General features: G+C 38.3%; 1 protein-coding gene across 15 annotated transcripts in view; it reads right to left on the bottom strand.

Moving 5' to 3' along the window:
- Positions 1-26250, bottom strand: part of PKIB (cAMP-dependent protein kinase inhibitor beta) — a 104513-nt gene that overhangs the window by 56010 nt on the left and 22253 nt on the right. For 8 of the 15 annotated variants that reach the window (XM_077901900.1, XM_077901904.1, XM_077901813.1 and 5 more), the window contains exon 2: positions 25980-26077. Coding sequence is in view for 1 of the 15 variants with exons in the window: in XM_077901794.1 (XP_077757920.1) it covers positions 12300-12428; positions 16307-16422; positions 17889-17942 (299 nt within the window). In the remaining 14 variants the exon portion in view is untranslated. Of the gene's footprint in view, positions 1-9221; positions 9422-12299; positions 12429-16306; positions 16423-17888; positions 19190-23454; positions 23538-25979; positions 26078-26250 lie in introns of those variants that run through there. The other 7 variants (XR_013382043.1, XR_013382042.1, XM_077901794.1 and 4 more) reach the window with 5 other exon arrangements.

The following is a 26250-nucleotide window of genomic DNA, read 5'->3' as shown; positions in this document are numbered from 1 at the left end:
CACTAAAATTAAAAACTTTTGTGCTTTATGGGACACCTGGGTGGCTCAGTCGGTCAAACGTCTGCTTTTGGCTCAGGTCATGATCTCGGGGTCCTGGGATCGAGGCCCACATCAGGCTCCCTGCTCAGCAGGGAACTTGCTTCTCCCTCTGCTCCTCCCCCTACTTGTGCTCTCTCTGTCTCTCAAATAAATAAAAGCTTAAAAAAAAAAAAGCCAAATTTTTGTGCTTTAAAGGATACCCTCAAAAAGTGAAAAGGTGATCCACAGAAGTGAAGAAATGATTTGCCAATCATATATCTGATCAGCAACTTGTATCTAGAGTATATAAGAACTATTACAATTAAATAATAAAAGATAAATAATTCAATTTAGAAAATGGGCAACAGGCATTAATAGACATTTCTCCAAAGAAGGTATGCAAATAGCCAAAAGGCACATGAAAACATGTGCAACATCATTATCTAATAGGAAAATGCAAATTAAAACCACAATGAAATACCACCTTCTATCAGGATGGCTATGGACAATGACAAGTATTGGCAAGGATATGGAGAAACTGAAAGCCTCATCCAACGCCAGTTAGCATGGTAGCCACATTAGAACATAGTTTGCCAATTCCTCAAATTGTTAAACATCGTTACTATACGACTCGCCCATTCTACTCTTAGGTATACACGCAAAAGAAATAAAAGCCTACACTCATGTGAAAACTCATGCAGGCCTAACAGTTTAACACTGCTTCACAGCAATGTCATTCATCATAAACAAAAAGTGGGAACAACCCAACTATCTATCAACCTATCTACGCATAAATAAAATATAGTCTGTTCTTAACATTTAATGTTATTCAGCAATAAAAAGTAATGAAATACTGATCCATGCTATAACATGGATGACACCAGAAAACAGTTAGGCTAAATGAAACAAAGTACATGTACATTTCCATTTATATCAAATGTCCAAAATACACTTATTCATAGAAACAAAGAAGAGTTGTGGTTTCCTAGGGCTAGTGTGGGGGGGGAATGACTTGGGGATAACTGAAGAATCACACTAATGGCTTTAGAGTTTCTCTGTGTGGTGATGCAAATGGTCTAAAGCTGTTTGTGGTGATGGTTCATGAATATACTAGAAACCAGTGAACTGTGTACTTTAAATGGGTCACTTTTATGGTATGTGAATTATATGTCAACAAAGATTTTTTTTTAAGTTAAATAAATTTACTGGGGTACCTGGGTGGCTCAGTCAGTTGTGTTCAACTCTTGATTTTGGCTGAGGTCATGATCTCTGTGTCATGATATTCAGCCCCAATCAGGTTCCACACTGAGACGGACCCTGCTTAAGATTCTTTCTCTCCCCCATCCTTCACCCCACCCCATGCCTCTCTCTCCCCCCACCTCTCTAAAAAAAAAAAAAAGTTAAATTCATTGCAAAAATCCTTAGAGGATGTTAATGTTCAGTGTGAATACTAATAAGAGGGAAGATTTATGTGCAATATATCACTCGTTTATCCATACAGCTGTTTCTTCAAGAGTTTTGAAAAAAAGATCTCAACTTGAACTTGATTCTTGTATCGAAAAAGAGAATGTAGAATTAGGATCCCAGCTTGTCACATTTAACATATCTCATATGTGTTCTTTACCTTTCGATTATTTTTTTAAGATAGGAAGAAAGGTCTAATATGAATATCCTATCTATAAGTGTAAATGTATATAGAAACGTTTATTAAAGGGGTGTTTTGGATAGGTGGGAATACTGGCAGCAGGAATGCACAAATCACTGAGATTTTCTCTTCTATTTACAACTCAGTTCCAAATCTATTTTCCTGAAAAAACCACACATTTCCATATGAAAGTATGCTCTCTTTGGTCTCTTAATCACAGACACAACCATCCTTTACACCATAACATAGTCTAGGGAATGGGATGCCTTATCTTATTTTGATCAAGAATCTGTGCTTGATGGAAAAGGAATTTTTTGGTGTAAGTAGCCATGTGCTTATTTATTCCAAGATATTCATGCCTTTCATGATTTCCAGTAATTACTATTTCTAAACATACAGCAAGCTTTCTTAGCCATGAAGTCTATGCAAGGAGAACGTGGCTATGTCTATGGTTTAGCTTCTAAGAGAAAAACTGATCCCAGAGCTATGGAATGCTGGAGTTGGAAGGAGCCTTAGAAAAAATATATATTTAACTCTTTAATCTCAATCCTCTAATTTCAGAAGAGAGGCACTCCACGCCATAGTTCCTGTATAGGTCGCCAAAACATAGAGCAGAGGCCGAGTTAGAACTCAGGTCTTCTGAGCTCCTCCCCAGTGTTCTTTTTACATCAGACTGTCTTTCAATGCATAACACAACTGGGTTTCTTTTCTCTTGACCGTGTTGTCAACAACAATGCTGTGCATACAAATATGATAAACCCATCGTGTTTTGTGGGGCTTTTCTTATGCACATCAGAGTCCTCTGGGTTCTGCAGTGTTCAGAAAACACCTGCAAATGATTCAGTGTTCAGCTTTCTCATTCATCCCGAAATTTGACATCTCTAAAATTCATTTGTAAAGGCAAACTGAAGTACATAATTAACTTTCATGTTCTTTCAGAATATTTTAATATCATGCTGCACAGGATAAATGTTTTTCTTTTCTCTTTTTCTTTTGTGCAGTGCCTTCTATTGCGGACTGTCATTCTCTTGTGTCTTTTTATATAAAAGGTTCTTGCATCTTACTTTTTTTCCTTATTTGTGTCCTCTAAAAATAGTATGAACAGAAATACCTCAGCTAATAGATTTTCAAATTACTTCACTTTTGTATTTACAGATTCTCCTCTCGCTATTTCATTTAATCAATGCCAGACATAGACAACTTTACCCAAAAAAAGTTGAGACAGTAATTCTACTAAATTAGAATTTTAGATACTAGTTAAGAATATGACTTCTTTCAAACAGTGAGCTTCTTTCCATGAGCTGTAAGGATGACATAAGAATATTCTCCTCTACTAAGTTAAAGTTTACTCAGTGCTTGTGTGAAAAAAAAATAAGCCAAGTACCTATAGATAAATCATATAACAGCCAAATGGTCTTACAGAATGATTTCACACGTTGTTTGATTTATCAATAGATTCATGATTCACAATGTCTTTTAAAACCATAATTAAATTTTGCATCATCTCTGAGGGAAACAGCATGGAAACGGCTGAATATTCTTGATGCCAGTAATTTTGAAACTGTAATAACTCTATGGCTTGGAATTTAAAACTACACTCAAGTATATTTTATGTGTATATATAAAGTCTCATTAAATTTGCTATGTGCATTTATGGAGTAAATAAATTCTAATGAGAAATAGAGATCTTCAAACTTGTCCAAAAAAAGAATTTTTTTTTAATATTTTATTTATTTATTCGAGAGAGAGAGAGAGAGAGAGAGAGGCAGAGACACAGGCAGAGGGAGAAGCAGGCTCCATGCACCGGGAGCCCGACGTGGGACTCGATCCCGGGTCTCCAGGATCGCGCCCTGGGCCAAAGGCAGGCGCCAAACCGCTGCGCCACCCAGGGATCCCCAAAAAAAGAATTTTTTAAAAGTATTTGGAAGTACCTATTTCCGTGTTAGTAATAAAATAAAAACATTTTATTCATTTAACGTCCATATGACTTCTATTTGGTGAAGTCTAGTTTTTTTTTCCTCATGAAAATAAATTGCTTTGATTAAAAATTTTAAATAGAGGTTATAGTTTAATATTATCATAAAATAAGGGACGCCTGGGTGGCTCAGTAGTTGAATGTCTGCCTTCGGCTCAGGTCATGATCCCAGGGTCCTGAGATCAAGTCCCGCATTGGGTTCCCCGCAGGGAAACTGCTTCTCCCTCTGCCTATGTCTCTGCCTCTCTCTCAGATCTCATGAATAAATACATAAAATCTTAAAAATATATTATTATAAAATCTTAGTAACATTAGGCTATGATTCCATTGTATTCAACATTACATTCCCAGTATTTAGACGAGAGCCTGGCAGATGGTAAGTAGGTGCTTAATAAAAATTTGTCAAAGAATGCTAAATAAGTGAACAAATATCATTGTTAACATAAACATCTAACATTACCAAGTGCTTTGAATGTGCCAGGAACTGTGCTAAACTTTATTTTATTGGTTTCATCCTCTAACAGGCCAACTGGAGACAAACTACTATCGCCTCCATTTTACAGATGAGGCTAAGTTCAGAAGGCTAAGTAAATCCCCAAGGTTGCCCTCTGAACAAGTTTACAGACTTAAATCCAGCTCTCCCTGACTGCAGAGCATGACCTTCACCTCTACTCTATAGTAATAATAATAGTACTAATAATGCTAGCAATGATGTAATTAATAATAATAATATTGTTGAGCTGTTCCTCTGTGTGCTATACATGGTTTTAAGCCTTCACACATTAATTCACCTAATCCTTATAACATTCTTATAAGTCAGATACTACAATTCTCAATTTATGGATAAGCTGCCAGAGCCTGTTATTTTGGTTCCCCCTTATTTCCAATCATTAGGCTTGTTTTTATTATGGCTTTTTTTTTTTTTTTTTTTTTTTTGAGTAGTAAGCCAAAGAAGAAAAATATAGTTACAGTCTTTCCATACTTTGTTCCACTATTTCTGGTAGTACTCTGGCTAAGGCATAAACATATAATAAAAATAGCTTCTACTGAGCAACTAAATATGCTAGATAACTAATGTGACTTATTATCACAGTCCTCCTAAGATTCTGAAGGTAGATAAGATAAACCTCACTTCATTGATGAGAAAACAGATTAGGAGAGGTTGCCCAAACCACAAGCTGGTTAGCGCCATGGTCAAGAGTCAACCTCTGGTCTTGAGTCCAATCCAAACACACTAACCAAATATTATTGGTACTTCTCGTCTTCTGGGGATAAAAAGTTTCCTAGAACTTTGGCAAACTAAAATTTACCCATTCCCGAACTTGCTCCCCAAGAGCAGCCTCTTCTCTATGAGCTTCGCCACTGTGATTTCAATCATACATCAGAGCAATAAAGACAGAAGGGTTAGGTTAGTGTGTTTGGACTGGACTCAATACTAACACGTTTCTGTAATTCTTTTCCATAACAGACCCAGAGTAGTTCCTGGACAAGAAATCCACTGGTGGTAACCTGATTGGTTTTCATTCCACCTTCTCATGGAATATAAACTCTTCCATTTGTCCTTAGTAATGTTAGTGCCTTATGCTTACTGCATAAGTAAATGAAAATAATAAATAAATAAAAATATTGCATTTTTCATGTTTTATCACATTCAAAGCTGACCAAATCCATTCATAAAAATATCTCATTAAGGGGCACCTGGGTGGCTCAGTCAGTTAAGAATCTGACCTTTGATTTCAGCTCAGGTCACAATCTCATGTTCGTGAGACTGAGCCCACATTGGGCTCCATGCTCAGTGGAGAGTTTGCTTGAGTTTCCCTCTCCCTCTCTCTCTATCCCTTCTCCCTGGCACTCTCCCTCTCTCTCAATTAAATAAATAAATCTTTTTTTAAAAAACGATTTGTATTTCCTTAGGGTTATCATACGTATCACCACATATCTGATCATTGACCAGCCTCTTATCTTTACTCATGTCCCTTAATTGCCCCAGCAAGGGCTGCAGATTCCTGCATCTGTGAAGCTGGACTGAAGGAACTTTTATTGGTTGTTTGAGTGCCTTGAGATGTGGCTGAAAGTTAGTGTTTAAGTTGCATTACTCCCTAATCTTTCAAACCTTAAAAACACACAGCTGAAAAAGAGCTCAACAAATATCAATATAGTTTGTTGAAAACATTAATGTAAGAAAGATCCAAGAGGCTTTTACTTAACGATGATGAAGAAGGAAGCAGCATACAGATATCCCCCAAACAAGAAATAATCCAAATACTTCTACAGTTGTTCACTCATAAATTCTCCTCACTACCAACTCTACATACTACCCTCAAAACAAAGCTAAATTAGCTCCAAAATATCATCTTAACATCAGTGATTAGTACCAATAAAAATAATTAATATTAACATAGATGGTGATACTAAGTAAGGATGAATAGCTACATTTTGGATGTAAACAATCACCAATATCTAATTGCAAGCCAACTGAATAATTGCTCTGAAGGGAAAACAACAACAACAACACTAACATTTCCAAGCATCTTGGTGATGAGAGTAACCAATCCAAAGCTTTGGTTGTCATTCATGCATTTAACAAATCTGTACTGAACAACTAGAACCTAGAGGCGGGTAATGCAGGAAACAAGAAAGACAATACCCTACTAATTTACAGTTTTGATGAGGGTTATGAAGGGGAAAATGAGAACTCAAGACCATCTAAATCAGGTGGAGAGATCAGAGACAGTGCTGTGAGGCAAATTTGGTAGAGCCGCATGTGGCAAATACCCCAACTGTACCATGAGGCAAACGTGTGGGTCCCAGTGACCTTGTCTTCACTGATAAAATGACGTGTCTTTGCCTACATGCCAGCTTTGCCTCTGCACCTTCAGTACCATGTCTACAATTCAGGGATGTCCTTGCTTCCCTTCTTTTTGACTCCCAAGAGTCTGGAGTCATGGCTTCTCCATCAACCTCCTTGCCCCTTTACACCTCCCAGCGGGGCTTCTCCTGACTGGCTGTAAGTGTAAAGCTCTAGCTCTGTGGTCCTGCTGCATTTTGGAGTGAGCGCCAAAGGAATGAGAACCAACCAGGTGATCTGTATGCATGGGGACAAATCTCAGCACCAACAAGTCAGTGTGGATAAAAAGCTTTTCTTAACATTATAGGAGCAATTCCTTGCCACAATAGCTAGGCAAAATTTATTTTTCTCAAATTCAAGCACTACATTTAAAAAAAAACCTAAGTAAGCAAATTTCACCTCTCTATAAACTGATTCCAATTATTTGGGAATATGCTGGAGCTCTTAATGTTCACCTAAAATAAAAATGAGGTTTATGCTATTGTTACTATTTAAAAGAGCATTTAAAATTTGATGATATAATATCTACAACACAATAGTCTTTTATATAACAGATTTACCAGATCTGGTATTTCATGGAGATAAACATCACCCTGGTCAGATTCTCCTGGCACACACAATAGCTCAATAACCAACTATTGTTTTTAGGTATAAACATTTGCAGGTGTTAAATCTGAGATTCCTAGTTAGCAAGAAAAAAAGAAAAAAAAAACCTAAGAATATTATGCATCCGGGAAAACAAACCTCACAATACCATGAAGACAAGTTACTATTAAAGACAGAGAAAGATACTAAAATAAGTACCTCCTTAGATTTTTAAGTTTCAAAGCCCTATAGCTGGACCAAACACAAATAATTGTTTCTTCCTGAGTGTTTGTTAGATAGAATCAAGCCTACAATGACTATTTTCCTAGGAATTTTCTTGTACAGCCTTTTTAAAAAACTAAATTACTTTTCTTAACACTATAAGGATTAAGTCTATTCTCTCTAGCAATTTACACTTTTTTCCATAACATTCATCACAATTTGTAGCTGCATATTCGCCTGCTTCTTTGTCTACCTTCCCTGCTAGACTACTACCCCTCCATGAAGTCAGGTAATTTCCACTTTTGTTCCAAGTCCTTAGGCCCTAAGAGTCCCTCAATATATTTTTATCAAATATATGGTATTTATATATAAGAATTTAAAGTTACTGAGTGAAACGCAGGAAAGAACACATGGAGACCAAAAGTTATTTAAATTTCAGGGCAGCCTGGGTGGCTCAGTGGTTTAGGGCCGCCTTCAGTCCAGGGTGTGATCCTGGGGACCCAGGATCGAGTCCCATGTTGGGCTCCCTGCATGGAGCCTACTTCTCCCTTTGCCTCTCTCTCTCTCTCTCTCTCTCTATCCCTTTCTCTCCCTCTGTCTCTCATGAATAAATTAAATAAAATTTTAAAAATAAAAATAAATTAATCTCTGACTATATTAGCAGTCTAAACAAAAAGGTAAACTGACATGAGCCATATTTTTCTTCTACATGAGAAAATAAATCTAAAGTATTTAGACATCAAAATTTCTTTTCCCAACACTAAAATTGTGAAAGAGTATAAAATTTTTTAAAAGATAATGTAATATATCTCAACAGGTTATGAGTAAATCAGTACAGAAAAACAGAACACTAATACCTGGGAACAAGGCTTACATCTTGTTTGAGAGTTTGAGAATAGAATACCAAAATGTAGGTTACATTCTTAAAATCCACAATCACACCATAATGCCAGTTGGTATTTATGGTTCTCCTTAGCCTTGGTTAACCACCCTGAACACAGACTTTCAGTAAAAGTCTGCTAATACTAACAACATTCTAGAGGTAAAAGGGTAATGATTATGGGTTTGTATCTAGAATACAAAATGGAGGCACAGTTGAAGGACTGGAGGAAATGTCTGGAATGACAGCTCTCATCTCCACCCTCTGTGTACACACTTCTATGCTCAGAAAGTAGAGGGGAGGGCAGCAAGAACACATTGTTAAGTACCTGCCCTGTACCGTGCACTTTTCACACATATGACTTATTCCAACACGATGTTCTGAATCATCGCCATTTTTCTTCATAAGGAAACCACAGTTTTGAAAATTTGACCTCTAAAGACAGTAAGAATCTGAAACCTGGGGTAACTAGTCTCCAGAGGTGAAATTCCTCACACTATGTCACACTGCCAGGGCGGAACATTGGGATTGGAGATTGGGCAAAGGAGGGAATCTGATTGTCCTCAAGCACTAAAATGATCCGGTCTAAATTAAAACACAGGTAATGTCCTGCCGATCATAAATAGAGGTGGGGAAAGGCACCCGGTGGAAGAGAGGGCTCTGCTGATTACCAGGAAGCACCCCCTCCACCCCAGGTTTTTTTTTCCTTCAAATAATCCTTTCCAGTTGTACTAAATGAAACACAGGGAGTTTAATATAGAGGGAGAAGTACATGATTTGGAATCAGACTCCTCTTACTCCCATTGCCTCCTACTTCCCTGCCACCTCCCCTGCCACCCCCCAGTTTTAACTGTAAAGCATCAAATAAGCTGCCCTTAAAGGTTTCCTACGAAAATATCACAGTCATAGATTGCACCTGAAATCCTGTCAGAGCAATTTACATCTTGACTTCTGGCCACCAGAGCAAATGCAGGAGTCAGAATGGCCTAACACACATTATTATTCCAAGTAAACGAGTCATAAGAGCTCGGCTAAAGGTAATAGTGACCTGGAAAAACCAATCCAGGGGAACCTGTCACCTTGTTTTTTGATTGATAACCAAATGTTGCCTCAGGAATATGCTCCTTTTCCTCAGAAGAGATACAATTTTAGTCGCATGTTAACTTTCTTTTTTTGAAGTACATCTTAAACATTTTAAACAACATATTGAGAAAGCTCAGCTATCCAGGGACCAGCCTTCTGGAATTTTCAGACTCCAGAATTCTTAGACAAACAAAAGTAAATTCCAAACCTGTTAAAAAGAATCAGCCCCACAACAGGCTGCAATAAATGAACACAATAGAAAAGACTCCTGGACTCAAAGATCATTGCTGACCCACTCTCTTATGGATGTTTTAAAGTGTAGCCATTTAAAGATACTAATAGGCACAGACTGCAAATAAGATGATTTTCTGGAAAGTGAGAAAATCTGTTGAGGAAAAGCCACTACAGCTACCTCTCTGCAAAAAAAAAAAAAAAAAAAAAAAAAAAAAGAAGGAAGAAGAAGACGACGACGACGACGAAGCACTATGTCATGCTACCAAAGAAAATATTGTAGCTGCAATACTTCATTCTATTTTTAAGGAAAAATAAAAGACTAAAAAGGCAACCTTTTCTAGAACTTTTTCAAGAAACCAAATTGTAGAGCCTGTGCTTGGGTAATTAGCCATAATCCTTGTGGACACATCATTTACATTTGTCGATCGATATGTGTGAAGGCTGTGAGTCATCAAGAACAAAATTGAACTCTTTGGACAGTCAGTCTTACGCGTTCACTATGTAGGTCATAGTCCCCACTTATTCAATCAAACACTAATCTAGGGACACCTGGGTGGCTCCGTGGTTGAGCATCTGCCTTTGGTTCAGGGTGTGATCCCGGGGTCCTGGGATCGAGTCCCGTATCGGGCTTTCCTTGAGGAGCCTGCTTGTGTCTCTGCCTCTCTTTCTGTGTCTCTCGTGAATGAATAAATAAAATCTTTAAAAAAAACAGAAACAAGCACTAATCTAGGTGCTGCTGTAAAGAAATTCTACTGATGTAATTAGCATATAATCTATTTAAGCAAAGGACATTATCCTCAATAATCTAGATGGGCCTGACCCAATCAGTTGAAAGAACAGAACAAGTTTCCCTGAGGAAGAAGAAATTCCACCTGTAGACTGAAGCTGCAAGTTTCTAGCTTGCCAACCTGGCGTGTGGATTTTGGACTTGCCTAGCCAGCCTCCATAATCACATAAACTATGATCATATAATATCTCTCTTGGCAGGAACTTACAGGGAAACAAAGGGATGAGTTCGGGGCTTGAAATTCCCAATTCAAGCTCTGCATAAATGACCTGAAAGCTTCTATGTCTCCCCAGAGGGAAACCCTTGTCTCCTGTAGCTGTAGGTGATAAATTACAACACAAATCCCAACCTTGCAGAACATCTGTTAACGCGAGGGCATTGGTTGGCAAAGAATGGGATTTTGAAAATTACAATACAGACATATGAAAAAAAATAAAAATAAAAAATAAATTTAAAAAAATACAGACATATGAGAAATTCCAACGAAGTTGAGGATCTCAAACCCCTAAGTTCCTCTGAGTCATCTTTGCCAGTGGAAGCCACTCTTCCACTCCTATCCAAAGAGGTCCCTGCCTGCTTTCCTTGAAAAAAACTTGTAAGTCTCTCCTAAAGTAGATGCTTTGCAAGACACTGCTGATTCTCCTCAGCACCTACCCCTGCCACCCCTCTTTGCTTCTAAATTAACCAATAGCTAGGCTTCTGTTGTAGCAGAATCTAAATAAAGCACAAAATGTGGCCCATGAGAAAGTATGCTACATACCAAAGAAGAAGCACTATTTTTCTAACTTGTTGGATAATTGTAGCAGGATCATAAAGTCAGATATCAGAATGAATTTATTGATATGGGCTCACTAAGCAGAGATGTTGGATTCAGTCTTTTAGGTCAAGGTTTAGAAAGCGGTCTAACATTTTGGCTGGTGGGTTGAAACATGGACCAAGGGACACCTGGGTGGCTCAGTGGTTGAGCATCTACCTTTGGCTCAGGGTGTGATCCTAGAGTCCCGGGATTGAGCCCCACATCGGGCTCCCCACAGGGAGCCTGCTTCTCCCTCAGCCTATGTCTCCGCCTCTCTTTCTCTCTCTCTGTCTCTCATTAATAAATAAATAAAATCTTAAAAAATAAAAAAGAAACATGGACCAACATTAAATGAAATCAGAAGGCCAATAGTATACTGACTGCCTTTGTATACTATAATGTCCAATGTTAAACTGGCTTATTATGTAATACCTGCTTACCTACCCCAAGAGGGCCCAAAGGACACACCTTTCACTGTGATGTGAGAAATACATTTGGGAGGGGAGACAAAGTAGATACGGTTACCAGAACGGACAGTAGAGCCAAAACAGTAATTAGAATAGCCTGACTTGCAGAGAGAAGCCAGTGGCATTGGGTATGTGATCATGGTGTCCCCGGACAGTGGATGGGCAATCTAATACTTACTTGATCTCTCTAAGCCTACGAGTTCTAGGGACCCCTAGGTGGCTCAGCGGTTGAGTGTCTGTCTTTGGCTCAGGGTGTGATCCTGGGGTTCCGGGATCAAGTCCTACATCAGGCTCTGTGAGGAGCCTGCTTCTCCTTCTGCCTGTGTCTCTGCCTCTCTCTCTCTCTGTGTGTCTCTCATAAATAAATAAATTTAAAAAATAAAAGCCTAAGAGTTCTAGGACTAGTAAACAGAAGTCTCTCTTGAATCATCAGAGTCACAACCTCTCAGTCAATTCCTAGCCTTGACCTAGTTTACAGGCCCAGAACCCTTTGAATGAAGGGGAGGCCCACTCCATGTCGTACTGACCAAAATTCATATTGCGGATCTTTCTTCCAGCCCGTGAGTGCCAGTGGTGGGCAGGGATGCTTTTTGGAGATGTGGCAAGCCCTGTAGGTACATCACAATGCAAACCCTGAGGCCGTTGGAACAAAGCCCTACCTTCCTCTACAGATACCTGCTTTCCTGTTCAGAAACAGCTTTTGTCTTACTACGGGGCCTTAGAAGAAAATGAACACCTAATCATGGGCTACCAAATTACCATGAGACCTGAGCTGCGTATTGTAAACTGGCTGCTGTCTGACCCAGCAAGCCATAAAGCTGGGCACGCACAGAAGCACTCCGGTGATCAACTGGAAGAGGCACGTATGAGACCACGGTCAAGCAGGCCCTGGAGGCATAAATAAATCACAGGATGAAGTGACCCAAATGCCCATGGCCCTTACTCTTGCTACATTACCTAATCTCTACCCGTCCATACCTATTGCTTCATGAGGAGTTCGCTAAAGTTAGTTCACTGTGGAAGAGAAAACTTGGGCCTGGCTTCCAGGTGTTTCTGTGCAGTATGCAGGTACCACCTGAAAGTGGACAGCTCTTGCACCACAGCCCCCCTTTCTCAGATATCTTGGAAGCACAATGGTGAAGGGATGAAATCCTCCCAGGGGGGAGCACTTGAACAGTGCTACCAGGTGCCTAATGGCCAGAGGTATAAAACTGTCCTGACTCCTGGGCTGCAGCAAATGCTTTGACTGAATGGTCAGTAATTTAGAAAGAAAAAGATTAGAAAATTGGTGAAAAGGAAATTGGAGGAAGAGGTATAGAGGCACTCAGACTGCTCTATGTGGGCAAAAAACGGAAGATGTTTGTGTCCCATGTGAATGCCTACCAAAGGCTGACCTCAGTGGAGGAAGATTTTAATAATCAAACGGATTAGGAGGACCTTTGTGCGGATGCTGTGCCTCTTTCCCCAGCCACTATTGTCGTTGCCCGATGGACTCATCAATAGGTGCCATGGTAACAGAGGTGAGGATTGTACATGGGCTCAGCAACACGAGACGGCACTAGGTCGAGCTGGCTACAGCCACTTCTGGGTGCCCAATCGGACTCAGGACATACACACTGAGTTCCACTAGTGCACCATCCCCAGAATGCTCAGCCAGCTATCTGCTTCCACCGTGGGAGGGGCACTGTTTTCTTCTTATCATAACAGATACTCTGGATATAGAGCCTCCTTTGCGATGGGCAATATTTCTGCCAAAATTGCCATCCATGGGCTTATACAATGTTTCATCTACTGTCCCAATACTCCACACTACATTTCTGCTGATCAAGGAGTTCACAGCAAATGAAGACCAGCAATACCCACTCACTGGTGATGCCATGTTCTCCAGTACTTTGAAGCAGGTGGCATGGAACAACAGTGGGATGGCCTCTGAAGACCATCCCCATGCTAGTGAGGTAGCAGGACCTGGCTGGACTCTGGCAAGATCCTCCAAGAAGCTACATGTGCTCTAAATCAACATTCAATTTATAACACTCTGTCCCCCAGCTAGGATGCACGAGTCCAGGAATCAAGGGGTGGAAATGGGGGTGGCACTCCTCACTGGTACCAATCACTCACAGTTAGCAATCAACTAGCAATCTCATTTGATAAATACATGCGAAGTTTCTGTAGACACTATTCACCTTTATAAAGAAAATCTATTAGAAGGAGCCATGGGCTTTCTTCTACTGAAAACAGTACTTGGAGAAATAATGATTGAAGCTTTTCATAATTTCATAATAGCCAAGTTAACAGAAAATAGCATCAGCATAAGACTTGATTCAAAATGTAAGGAACAGGACACTTTTAGAGAAAACTGATAAAAGCTAAGACACAGACAAAAGACTCAATTTCCAATTTTCTCTTTTAGTCCTTGGAATCAGAGGTCTTGGTTTGAAGCACAACATTCCCACTGTAATATAAATTGGCCTGAGTTCCCCTAAATGATGACAGCCAGGGAAAGGCCAGTTAACACTCTGTGTCATCATAAGGAAATTAATTTCAGCAGCTTCTACACGATTTTTTTTCCTCCATTGCAAGTAAGCTCTGCCAAAACCAACAGCTACTTGCTAATCCTCTCATTTTATCTCTTTTCTCTGATATATGACCTCTCAGAATAAACCCAAGGAGAGGAAAGAATAATAACACCTCTATACCGTATGTTTCACTTAACCTAGGCCCCATGTGAGCAGTTTCAACTGCATGGAATTCAATCTTATCTGAAGGGTACTGCAAGCCTTAAAACAAAAAACAACGGCAAAGGTTCATCATGTCAGAGTTGCCTTCTAATCTAATTCGTTAGAAATAAAGCACAGTTTAGTAATTAATATGCTTGAGTATTACAGTTTTCAAAAAGACAGTCACATGAGTCTATTGTAAGGACTCTAAGAAAAGTCAGCATCTGTAAAGACGAGCCTGGCTCCCAGCTTTCCTCCAGGCCACACAACTCCCAGAGTAAGGATGCCACGAGTCCTCTTTACTGTGGGGGCCTCTCCCCTCTCCCCCCCATAATGGAGCCATTGTTGATGGTCCTGCATCTCACACTATTCCCTCCAAAATGGGCCTGCGCACCAGTCTACCCTGTTTTCCCAGGGTCTGAATTTCAGGCCACAGCCCCAGCCCTAACCCTGGGGCCCTACTACTGTGATCAGCCTCCTCTGTTTATCTGCCTGCATATCACCTGCTTCCAGACTCTGTGTCACCGTGGCACACCCACCTGCTGGGACACCATCTGTTGCACCTTGCCGGACTCCGACCCCCTGCCTGTCAGGACAGTCTCCTGTAGTTGTCATCATCCTTTTTAGGTAACGTGCCCAGTAGCTTGACTGGACTTTCTCCCAACAACTGAAATTCCAACTTCAATAGCCTCTAGCCTCTTTCCCTCTGGTACACATGGCTGTCCTGTCTTTAAAAAAAACAAACAAACTAATCCATCCATCTACCAACAAGCTCTTGTTCTAATGTTAGACTGCTCTATGCCCTACAAAATATTTCAATTTAATAGGCTTCAAGCTTCATTAAAAGATATTGCAAATTCTTTAGCAAAGAGCTATGTATGTAGGATAAGCTTAAAAAAGATAGAAGCCATGTACCAGTCTGTACTCAAGAAACCTGAGAGACAGTGGAATATTTTCAACTGATACTACAGAGGTAAAAAAAAACTATCATCAAATTCAGTTTTCCAAACAGCTTTCCTTCCAATAGCACATTAATAAAGACAGAAATTGAAAAATGAAATAAATGACACTTACCCTTTAGAAGGGAAACAAACAAATGTCTACACAATGCAAAAAAAAAAAAAGGTTCTAAGCTCGGTTATAGAGGTGTCACAGTGTATACAACTTTGAGATGAATAGATATTTTTCCTAGATTTTAAAACAGTTTTTTAGTTATGCATATGTGCTTTAATTTAAAACAAATGACAGGGGCACCTGGCTGGCTCAGTCAGTGAAGTATGTGACTCTGATCTTGGGGTTGTGGGTTCAAGCCACACACTGGGTATAGAGATTACTTAAAATCTTTTAAAAAAATTTTTATTTACCTTTTTTATAAGACTTTATTTTTAATTTCTTTAGAGAGAGAGAGCGTGAGTATGCAGGTGGGGGTAGGGAGAGGAAAAGAGAAAACAGATTCCAGCAGAATCTCTGGTGAGCGTGGAGCCTGATGTGGGGCTTAATCTCACAACCCTGACTTTAACCCTGACATCACGATCTGAGTCGAAATCAAGAGTCAGACACTCAACCAACCAAGACAACCATGTGCCCCAAAAACATTTTTTTAATGACAAAAAAAAATCATCAAAGTTGGACTACCGAGCCACTAATACTCTGTACAGAAACAATGTTTTTAATAGTATAAGTTTAATGAGTTAAAGATGTTGAAACTAAAGCAAGAAACAGAAACTTAAAATGATATAGTCTTCAAATTGGAGATACTCTTATAGAAATCAAACCCAATGAAGTCCAATCACATTAAAATTTTATTAAATTGTCATATAGGCACCAAGACTTTTTATAAATACCAGTTAATTTAATCTTCTTAATAACTCTAGAGGATAGATGTTATTGTTAGTTCCATTTTATAGATGAGAACCCTGAAACAGAGAGGTTCAGTAACTTGCCCCAGAACAAACAGCTGATACACAGCACAAGCAAGCCTGAAATTTGGCAATCAGTGATTTGATCCCCTGCAGGTGCTCTATCTCTGGATGACGTATTAAGACTTACGCAGCCAGAAGGTGGCAAAGCAAGGTAAAAAAAAAAGAGATTTCACTTCCAAAGTTCAGTGCTCTTTCCACCAAATCGTTCTTGTTATCCAAATGTCCACCTAATGTCAGGGAGACCTGAAATCACATTACGGTGGGCTAGTAAATAAACTGCCACAAGCAAAACAGCCAAACAATATATGAAGTACTGTTAAAATTGCAATTGATGTGATTAAGCTATGATATGCATTTAAATACTAAGAACAGACTTTTCAAACTAACATTTAGTAATTTTTAGTGAAGTGGCTCATTTGGGGGGCCCCCTGGCAATCAGTTCCCAAAACTGAGCCATGTTCCACATAATAGACAAATAACATAGAACCAAAACCAAACTAAACCAAAGAGGAACTTTCATAGGTAGGCAACGTGGATAGGACTGAGGAACATTGTCCTTTCAGCCACCCTGCAGCCGCCATGCCCACATATGTGGAACTGTCTGTCGTACACTGAAGACTTTAATAATGACCAGCAACTAAAATATTCACGACGTCCTCCTGCAATGTGAAGATACGTCATCTGAGACAAGTAACAATAATAAGTCAGGTGCAGCTTTTGAACAATGATTTCATCTTTTCAAAAGTTGTATCTTTGACCGTTTAATTGTGTTTTAAAACAATGACAAGCACTTCCCTATCAAGGGATTTTTATTTTTTTATGACTATAGTTACAATTTCTATGCTATTTACAAGGTAGGATAATAGACTGACTAATAAAAAATGTGTTCCCGTGCATCCATAAATTAGAATTTTACAGGCTGAACTTATTTGTAAAATAATCAAATTAACATGATTTTATTAAGAACCTACTTAGATGAAACTTGATACTTAACACATGATAAATTTTCACTTCCAGAATGTCATGTAATTTATATAGAGAACATTAGCAATTACGTTTTCTTTCCGGCAAGTAGTCAAGAATACTGGTTTTATTTATCTTATAACTGTATAAATTATCTTGGAAAAACAACCACAGATTTGAAACAAGTTAAAATTTAAAAACTACTTGCAAGCCTTTAATCCAAGGAGGTGTATTAGAAGTGAAATAAAAAGGAAACAATGAATTACTTGTCCTAACTCCATGTACCATAAATGAACTAGTTCAATACCACCTCACTGTGAAGAGCACCTGAGGTTGAGCCTGTTTGAAGAGAACTACAGACCTGAGTTGGAACTGAAAACCCCTGGCTAATTAGGAGCGAGTTCTCTGTTTCCAGTACAATCTTGGCACACCCAAACTTTGCAGAAACAGACATGCCATGTTCATTAACTTGCCAGCTGTTAACAAGAAAACTATAGGGTAAAGCAAAGCTGACATATAACTGGAAAATGAAAGACCTCCGATCACCAGTGAAAGCTGATTTACCTGGCCACATTCTGCTAAATGGTGGATTAAAGCCATACTGTAACCAGCCATTCTGAAGACAGGGTAGCAGAATTTTTTCTGATGAGGTGACCCTAAGAAGCCATTATCTTTTCACTGTCTTTCTTAAACATTAGAAAACATGATGAAAAGAACAATGGACTGGAAAACTTTGTCCATCTTACCCCAAGCAGTTGTTTGAATTTGAGATCTGGGCTGGGTATTTCGAGGACTTCCATTAACCAGCTGTGTGATCCAGGAAGTCATTTCACCTCCCACAGCCTTGTTTTTTGTTGTTCATTGTTGTTGGTTTGGTTTGGTTTTAATTTGTGGGCTAATTTCTCCATTGTGATTTGCCTGGGAAAGTCTTAGTTTATTTACATTTTCCTGACTTCCCATCCGGCGTAGGTTTTGTCATTTTCAAAAGATCTCAGCGTCGACAAGCACATGAAGACAGACGTAAGTTAGAATGACGTTTTCTCCTAACTCGTCCAGCAATAACATCCTGTCATCCAGGAGCCCGATTTAGGAGTAAGGGAAGCCACCAGATTTGAATGGTAAATGTCTCATCAAGGAAAACACCAATTTCACTAGGGAGAACAGGGCTAGAACTATATATATATATATAACACGCGTAGGTCTCAAAAACATAGTTTTGTGAAAACCAGTGTGATATTATTTTTGTAAATTTAAAAACACAAACCAGACTAACTATTGAAATGGCTGCATAAATACATGAGTAAAAGTAAAAAATGGATTGGAACAACAGACACTGATGCAGATGCTTCTGAAAGGAGATTTAACTGATTGTAGTTTTTTATTTCCTTAAAAGTAAAGATTCTGCAAATATTTATGAAATGAAGTGTGATCATTCTGAGAGACAGGAGTGGATTTTGTTCTTTGATGATTTTATTCTCTGCATTCTTTAAATGCCTTAATATATAAATTGCAGAACACGGGTTACCGAAACAAAAGAAGGTAGAGCTAATCAAAGGCCTAGAAAAGTAAGCGTCTAGAATGGTTTGTTGATTGCAGCTGGTAAAAAGAACTTGCAGTCAACCAGTCTGCTGAGTTGGTGGTACAGGCAATCACTAATCGCTTTATTGGCTCATGTGGGCATAAGCTGACTGTAGTATAATCATCTGAGGTTCTTCTGGATTTCTTTTCTTTTCTTTTTTTTAGATACACGTATTTTTTTTAATTGAAGTTCGATTTGCCAACATATAGTATAATATTCAGTGCTCATCTCGTCAGGTGCCCTCCTCTTTTGGATTTCTTAAGTTAATTCAAATTATTCAATGGTTGATGTCAACTACATGACTATAACACAGGAATGTAGTAACAAAGGCCCAGCAACTTTCAAAGTCCTCCAAAGTGCATAAGCAGACTCTCCTTGAACAGTTCACATCACATTGTCCGAGATCCTTTTTGATCTAACAGAGGTTGACAGTATATCCCGGAGCATAATTCAAAAAGAGAGACTGAGCTAAAAAAAAAAGATTCTTTTGAGCATCTGAGAACAGATAAATAATAAGCGAACACTAACAAAATGCAACAACTAACCCAATGTGTTTTTGTGATGTTGTGTGTGTTTACTATTTCTCACTGCACATTTTAGGAAGATTTTGTTTTTATAAATCCCAGGATAGGGCAAAAGGGACTTCCTACATTAATGGGCCTCATTTTTACTTTCTGGATTGTTAAGGCAGGCCGAGTGTTGCCCAAGATAAGACTCTAGGTTCCCATTATAACCATACCATTTATCAAGTGCCTATTATAGACTAAACATTTTAAATTAGTTCATTTACACTTACTTTATTCAATTCTTACCATGGTCCTATGAGATAAATACTAATACTATCCCCAAAATTCTGATGTAGGAATTAAGGCCAAGAGATGGGAAATTTGGCCAAGATCTAGGAGTTAAGTGCAAAGCTGACAGGCCAGGTTCCAAAATGGCCTTAAGTGTATTGTCTTCAGGGGAGCCCTTACTATAAGAACAATCTCGATAACAGGTCCTGGAACCTTTGTCCTCAGAGATAAGTTAACTACTAACCTTCCATCGCTAGCCCCTTACCATCCCATATATTAATTCCTACCAGTACCAAACTTCTGGAACCATCTCAATTACCAGAGATAGCTTATTATTATTTCAGGTAGCTTTTCTCTGATTAAATAAAAATGGGTCTTCCTCTGATTTCCTGTCCACTCAACCTAGTTTCCTTCTCAATCATACAGAATAGATGATATTCCTCATATAACCGAAGAAAGTTTAGCATGTCATCTGCAGGACCCCCCGCCCCCCAAACTACCAAATAAACGTCAGCCTCTCTTTTGGGTCTCCTCACCCTTCTGGCAGTTCCCAGACCCTGGGGAATTGCAAAGTGTCATCTACTGGGTATGGTTAATGCTCACGACAGTGCCTGGCCAGGGTAAGTGGGGTAAGTGCTCAGGAAATACTCACTGAACCAAGGAGTGAGAAAATGAGTTTTGCAAACACCATGGACATTAAATGACTATTATTTTGATCACTAACAAGTGAAACGAAACTGTCAATGACCACCTCCACTTGATGTATATATTCTCTTTCCTCCCCGTTACAGGGGTGTCTGTTGGTTCTGCTCTTTTGTTGGTTGGTTGTTTTATCTGCTTCATTGCCCATTTTCTCCTCTAGAATTGACCACTTACAGATAGTTTTCTAACAATCTTCAAAGATAACAGTCTGGCTAGCATGAGAATCAACAAGATTTATCTATCTTTAGGGTTGTGCTTGTCTGGTTTTGTTTCTCTTATTTAACACAAAGTGGCTAAGCTTCTGTTTTGCTTTTATTATGGGAAGAAAACATTCTATAGGCCTTTTTCTGAGGATGGTCAATAATACATACATACTAAGGCTTTTCTCTGAGGATGGTCAATAATATATACATACTAAGTATATGCCTATGAACAAATCAGATACATGCTGAAACATTTTTTTTTTAAGATTCAGACATTTCCAGGCATGTCTCATGAGCTAGCAGGATGAATGGATGATTCTTCCAAGGATATAACTTCATGAGTATCTAAAAGTTTTTTATAGGAAGGACACTGATAACAGCTGTTAGCCAATCCCCAGGACCAAGACCTCCAAGAGAAAAAGCCACCTATTAACAGTCCCAGCCCTTGTGTAAGAGAAGGAGAAGCCTCTTTAGAGTTGGTAACTAAAGAGAGTTGAAGAAACAAACCTGATCCAAGGGCAATGGTCAGGTTAGAAAGGAGAGGAAAGGTGGCTGAGTGCAGAACATTGAGCTATTTGACCCTAGAGTGAAAAGGCCACCAGAGATGAGGAAGAGGCAGCAGCGGGGAAGACTGTGCATGTGAGCAAAGGAACCACTACAGAATGAGGGGCAGGGGGTGGCCTCTGGAGGAACAGCAGTGGCAGGTAGCAACACATTGACCAGACTCTGAGAAGAAGTGGATGTGAACAAAAAAAGACCAGGAAGTTCATGGGCCTGCTGGTTCCTCTTTCTCATGAGATTATTTGGGGCTCAGAGTTTAGCAATTTTTCTAACAGCCTCCAGGAAAGAAAATTACTGTTTTGATAGTATTAGTGCGAATTGTCATAGTCCAAGCTGATATCACCTGGGATATTTAACATGAAGTAAAACTTTTTTATTATTATTATTATTATTATTATTATTATTTCATTGTCCATTGATGACAATGAATTTTGCTTTCCCACTTGCTCTAGGGCCCCAACATTGAAGGAGCAAAGCTACTCTAGAGGGAGAGGAAGAAAACAATCTTCCTTGGGCCATATTGTACAATAAAACAGGAGATACTTCTCTCCAAATTTGATCGTTGTGACATCCTCTGCAATTATCAATTATCAACTATACCGTAATCCAAGACAAGAAACTGTAATGATTTCATTTTTATTAGAAATAATAGATTTTAACACATTATATAAATTCAAACATTACTCAATGATGTTCTAAGTAACTTCTATTGAAAGGAAATGCCTCAGCATGTGTTAAGAATCATAAAACTGGGGCAGCCCCGGGTGGCTCAGCGGTTTAGCACCGCCTTCAGCCCAGGATGTGATCCTGGAGACCCAGGACTGAGTCCCACATCGGGCTCCCTGCATGGAGCCTGCTTCTCCCTCTGCCTGTGTCTCTGCTTCTCTCTCTCTCTCTCTCTCTCTGTCTCTCATGAATAAGTAAATAAAATCTTTAAAAAAAAAAAAGAATTCTAAAACTGTCTGGCTGAAATCCCTTACTATTTTGGATGGCATAACTCAAATTTAGTTGACCTTTTTAGGTGGAATAATTCTAATTTTTAGGTCATTATTGGGTCATCTCTAGAATCCAATCTTTAGTTTTAGCTAAGACATACTATATATTCACCCTGCAAACATGTCTGTAATATTCTGTGCCTACAGCAATTACAATACCAAATGACTACTATTCCAGGATGGGCTCTGCTTTATTAAGCCTTCAGAGAGTAGTGTATTTGGAATATTAGCTAGAACCTGCTGATTTATTAATTCCAAAAAAAAATCAAGAGAAAATAAATTTCAAATTCCACATTGTTAGGCATGCTGGTTGAGTCTTTTTTCTCCTTATATGTACAGAAGTTTTGATGTTCATATTCAAGTCTATTGAGCTTCAATTATGGTTTCCACCTTTGATGTCATATTAGACAAGATTATAAAAATGTTCGACCACCTGTTTTCCTCCAGATGTGTGACACTGTTTTTTCTTCTTTAATCTGATAGATATTTGTATATGGTATGAATAAGATCCAGCTTTGCAGTTTTTCCTAACATTAACCAACTACTGGAACTGTGTTCAGGTAATAGTCGGTATTTTCTCCACCAACATGAAATGCTGTCTTTGTAATACATCACCTTTATATGCTTAAATCTGTTTGGGGAATTTTCAAGCTTAGTTCCTCTAAGTTTCTATTTTATTTAGTAAAAAGTACTATACCGTCTTAGTAGTTGTAACTTTGTAATCCTTTTTAGTACTTGGAAATGAAATTCTTTCTTCATTAATCTTTCTCAAAAATGTCCTTTCCCATTCTTCCACATGAATTTTAATAATCGTTTTGCTAACATCTCTCTAAAAATCTTTGTCTTTAAATGGAATTACATGAACTTTGTAAATTAATTGGGCAAATCCAACACCATTACCATACATCTTATTTTGTGTTTCTCCATAAAATGTTATTATTGTTTTCATTTAAGTCTTACACATTTCTTATACAGTTTAATCATATATACATATTTCATTGCTATTGTAAATGGGATTTCTTCATCATGTTTTAGCTGTTATAGAAAAGTCAATGGATTTATTCATATTTATCTTCTGTATGGCCACTTAACAAAGTTCCTTATTCTAATAGTTCTTCAGTTAATTTTCTTGGGATTATTAGTAAAAAATATAATTTTTAAAAAAGATTTTACTTATTTATTCATGAGACACACACAGAGAGGGGCAGAAATGAGGCAGAGAGAGAAGCAGGCTCCCTGTGGGGAGCCCGCTGAGGGACTTGATCCCAGGACCCCGGGATCATGACCTGAGCCAAAGACAGAGGCTCAACCACTGAGCCACTCAGGCATCTCAAAAATGTATTTTCAAGTGAAAAAGATGTCACCTCTTTTCTAATAATCATAACCTTTAAGGGGCAGCACACCATATAATTTGAGATTAAAGACACATGAGTTAAACTGCTTTAGTTCTAATCGGCTCTACCACTTAGCTGTGTGACCTTGGCCAAGGTACTTAGCTTCTCTGGGCCTCAGCTTCTTGATTCATAAAATGAGAATGATGATAGTTCATATCCTAGGATTGCTGTGAAGGTTAAATGAATTAATATTTATAAAGTATTTAGAACAGTCTCTAGCACATACAGTAAGAATGCTAGCCATTTTTAAAATGTATTGTACTGGCTAGAATGTATAGAATGATATTAACTGTAAATGAGGATCCTGGGCACCCAGTAAGCCTCAAACATTTGTTTTCTTGAAATTGCTTTTTCACAATTTAATAATATCTCTCTATTCCTAAATTACTATGTTGTATGTATGTGTGTTTTCTTACAGTTGCATTTTATCAAATGCTATTTGGAAATAAAAAGGAGGGGTTCTATTCTTCAGCCTATGACTAATAAATTATTTTAATAAATTTCTCAATATTGGATCACTTGTACATTCCTAGAATAAACATCACTGGTTGTATTGTTCTATTTTTTTTATTTCTGTATTCCTATATCCAGTTGATTCAATGAATTTCTATGATTCTCTTTTTTGTCCTTTTATTAGTGTTTTGGGGATTTTCTTTGTTTTGTTTTTTAGTGTTACACTTTTTATTTTTTATATTTTTTTAAGATTTTATTCATTTATTCATGAGACACACACACACACACACACACACACACACACACAGAGGCAGAGACACAGGCAGAGGGAGAAGCAGGCTCCACACAGGGAGCTCGACGTGGGACTCGATCCGGGTCTCCAGGATCAGGTCCTGGGCTGAAGGCAGCGCTAAGCTGCTGAGCCACCTGGGCTGCCCTGTTACACTTTTTATTAAATGAATCAGAAAAATGTTCATCTCTTTTGTAGAGTTCATTGGGTATGGGATAATGTGTTCCCGAAAAATGTGTACTTTCAGCCACTGATTATAATACCTGATGAAAACAAGATACTTTGCTCATATAAACAGAATATTTTAGCTCCTGCCAAATCTTCCTAGCCAAGCTGGTCAAGAACATAGGCTTAAGCATCAGACATAATTAGGCTCGAATCCTAACTTCACCACCCACTGGCTAAATGTGTGCACTTGGCAAGGTACATTTTTATCACAGAGAAAAACCATACTTTTCTTACCTTTCTCACGTGGAGTTTTTGTGAGGATTACAGGAGATTATGTTTATAAACCACTATACACTCCACCCACAATAAAGACACAATAAATTATTTTACATTAGTCTCAATTTCCTTAAATATAAAATTAATGTTTACAATTTTATTTGCTATATTTTCTTAGTATGGAGATTTTAGTTATTTATATATATAGAAAGACACATGCTTTTGATAAAATTATTGGTATGAAATTGCTTCTTAATAAAAGGTACATTTCAATTAAGACACGTTACTCTCTGCAGTCATAAATTTAAAAGTGGACGAGAAAAAAAAAGTGGACGAAAAAGTAAAAATGTTCTGATAATACATGAAAATGAACACATGGCCACTGTCTACATGAAACTACTGCGGGTTATTAAAAAACGTTGTACTGGTTTCGAGAAAACCAGGCAATGAGCCTAAACCAATTTTAATGTCTTCCACTCTTTCCTGTTCCCTTGGAGCTTTTTGTTCTCATGGGAATCTGAGAGTGGGAGGTGGATGTTAGAACCTTCACATAAGCTGAAGCTTACTCCACGTTTTCTGATGGGCCATCTGAACTGCAACAGGAGGGTCAGTCTCTCTCTGCCTGGGAAAACGCAGCACCAAGAGACTGAAGTGGCCTCAAACGTAAGTCCTCCCACCATAACAGAATTTTCATGAAATATTAAGATTGCAACACAAATGCAGCCTCACTTTAAAGGACCCACAGTAGGTGAATATAAGAATATACAGATATAGATATACATACATATGAGTATATACAGAGATCTATATATATTCATATTCATCTGCACAAACGGGTGTCATTTATATATATACGTCATTGTCATATATGTTATTTATAAATATGAAATATGTGATATATATGGATATACAGATATATATCACCAGCACGAAGAAATCTGTTTCTCAAAAAAGGTGTACTTCAGATTTATGTCTACCAATCAGTGTCATCAAGAAATATTTGCTTGTATTTACTATGGCCTCTCAGGAGATTAGAATTGACCCGATTGGTAATACAATGGTTTCTCTTCTGTTTTAAAGGCTATATATACATTTACAACAATATTTTGGTAGGCTAAGAGCAACTTAAATAAGCAGAGCTAAGAATGTAAATATCAAACCAAACTCAGTCTCGTACTAATCACTGGTCTCTGACAAACACAGGATGAAAATGTCTATCTCAAGGTCTCAGTAGGCATTATTTGCTATTAATTTGACACTGACAATAGATTCTATCGAGCTTCGATTAAACCGTATTGACTGGTTTTCTAAAATAAAGACCTACTACTGTATCTTTTCTTTGATGTTCTCTGGCTTTATAGTAACAAAGATATTCTTAGGGACCTCCTCAATAGCAGGATCAAGGGATCAAAAGTATACCTACCTCTATCTTTTCTGCCCCCTTTGTGGCCTCAATAGCTTGACGGTTTCCAGCTTCTCCAAATTTCTCTTGATCGAGTGCCTTTCAGTACACCGTGACCTCTGAAGGAAACAAATGGGGGAAAGATGTCCTTATTATTCCTTGTCTCTTTTGGAAAAGAACAAATGGTTCCTTGGGCAATAATACTGTCTAATTTAACAAGAAAATGCCACACAATTTTAAAACAACATGGTTATTTTTTCATTCCTCATCCTGATTTCTCTTTTATACTCTT

The sequence above is a fragment of the Canis aureus genome, chromosome 1 (genome assembly GCF_053574225.1).
Source record: "Canis aureus isolate CA01 chromosome 1, VMU_Caureus_v.1.0, whole genome shotgun sequence".
In the NCBI taxonomy this organism is placed as follows: Eukaryota; Metazoa; Chordata; class Mammalia; order Carnivora; family Canidae; genus Canis; species Canis aureus.
The sequence above is the reverse complement of the archived record's forward strand: the minus strand, read 5'-3'. Positions and strand labels throughout refer to the sequence as shown.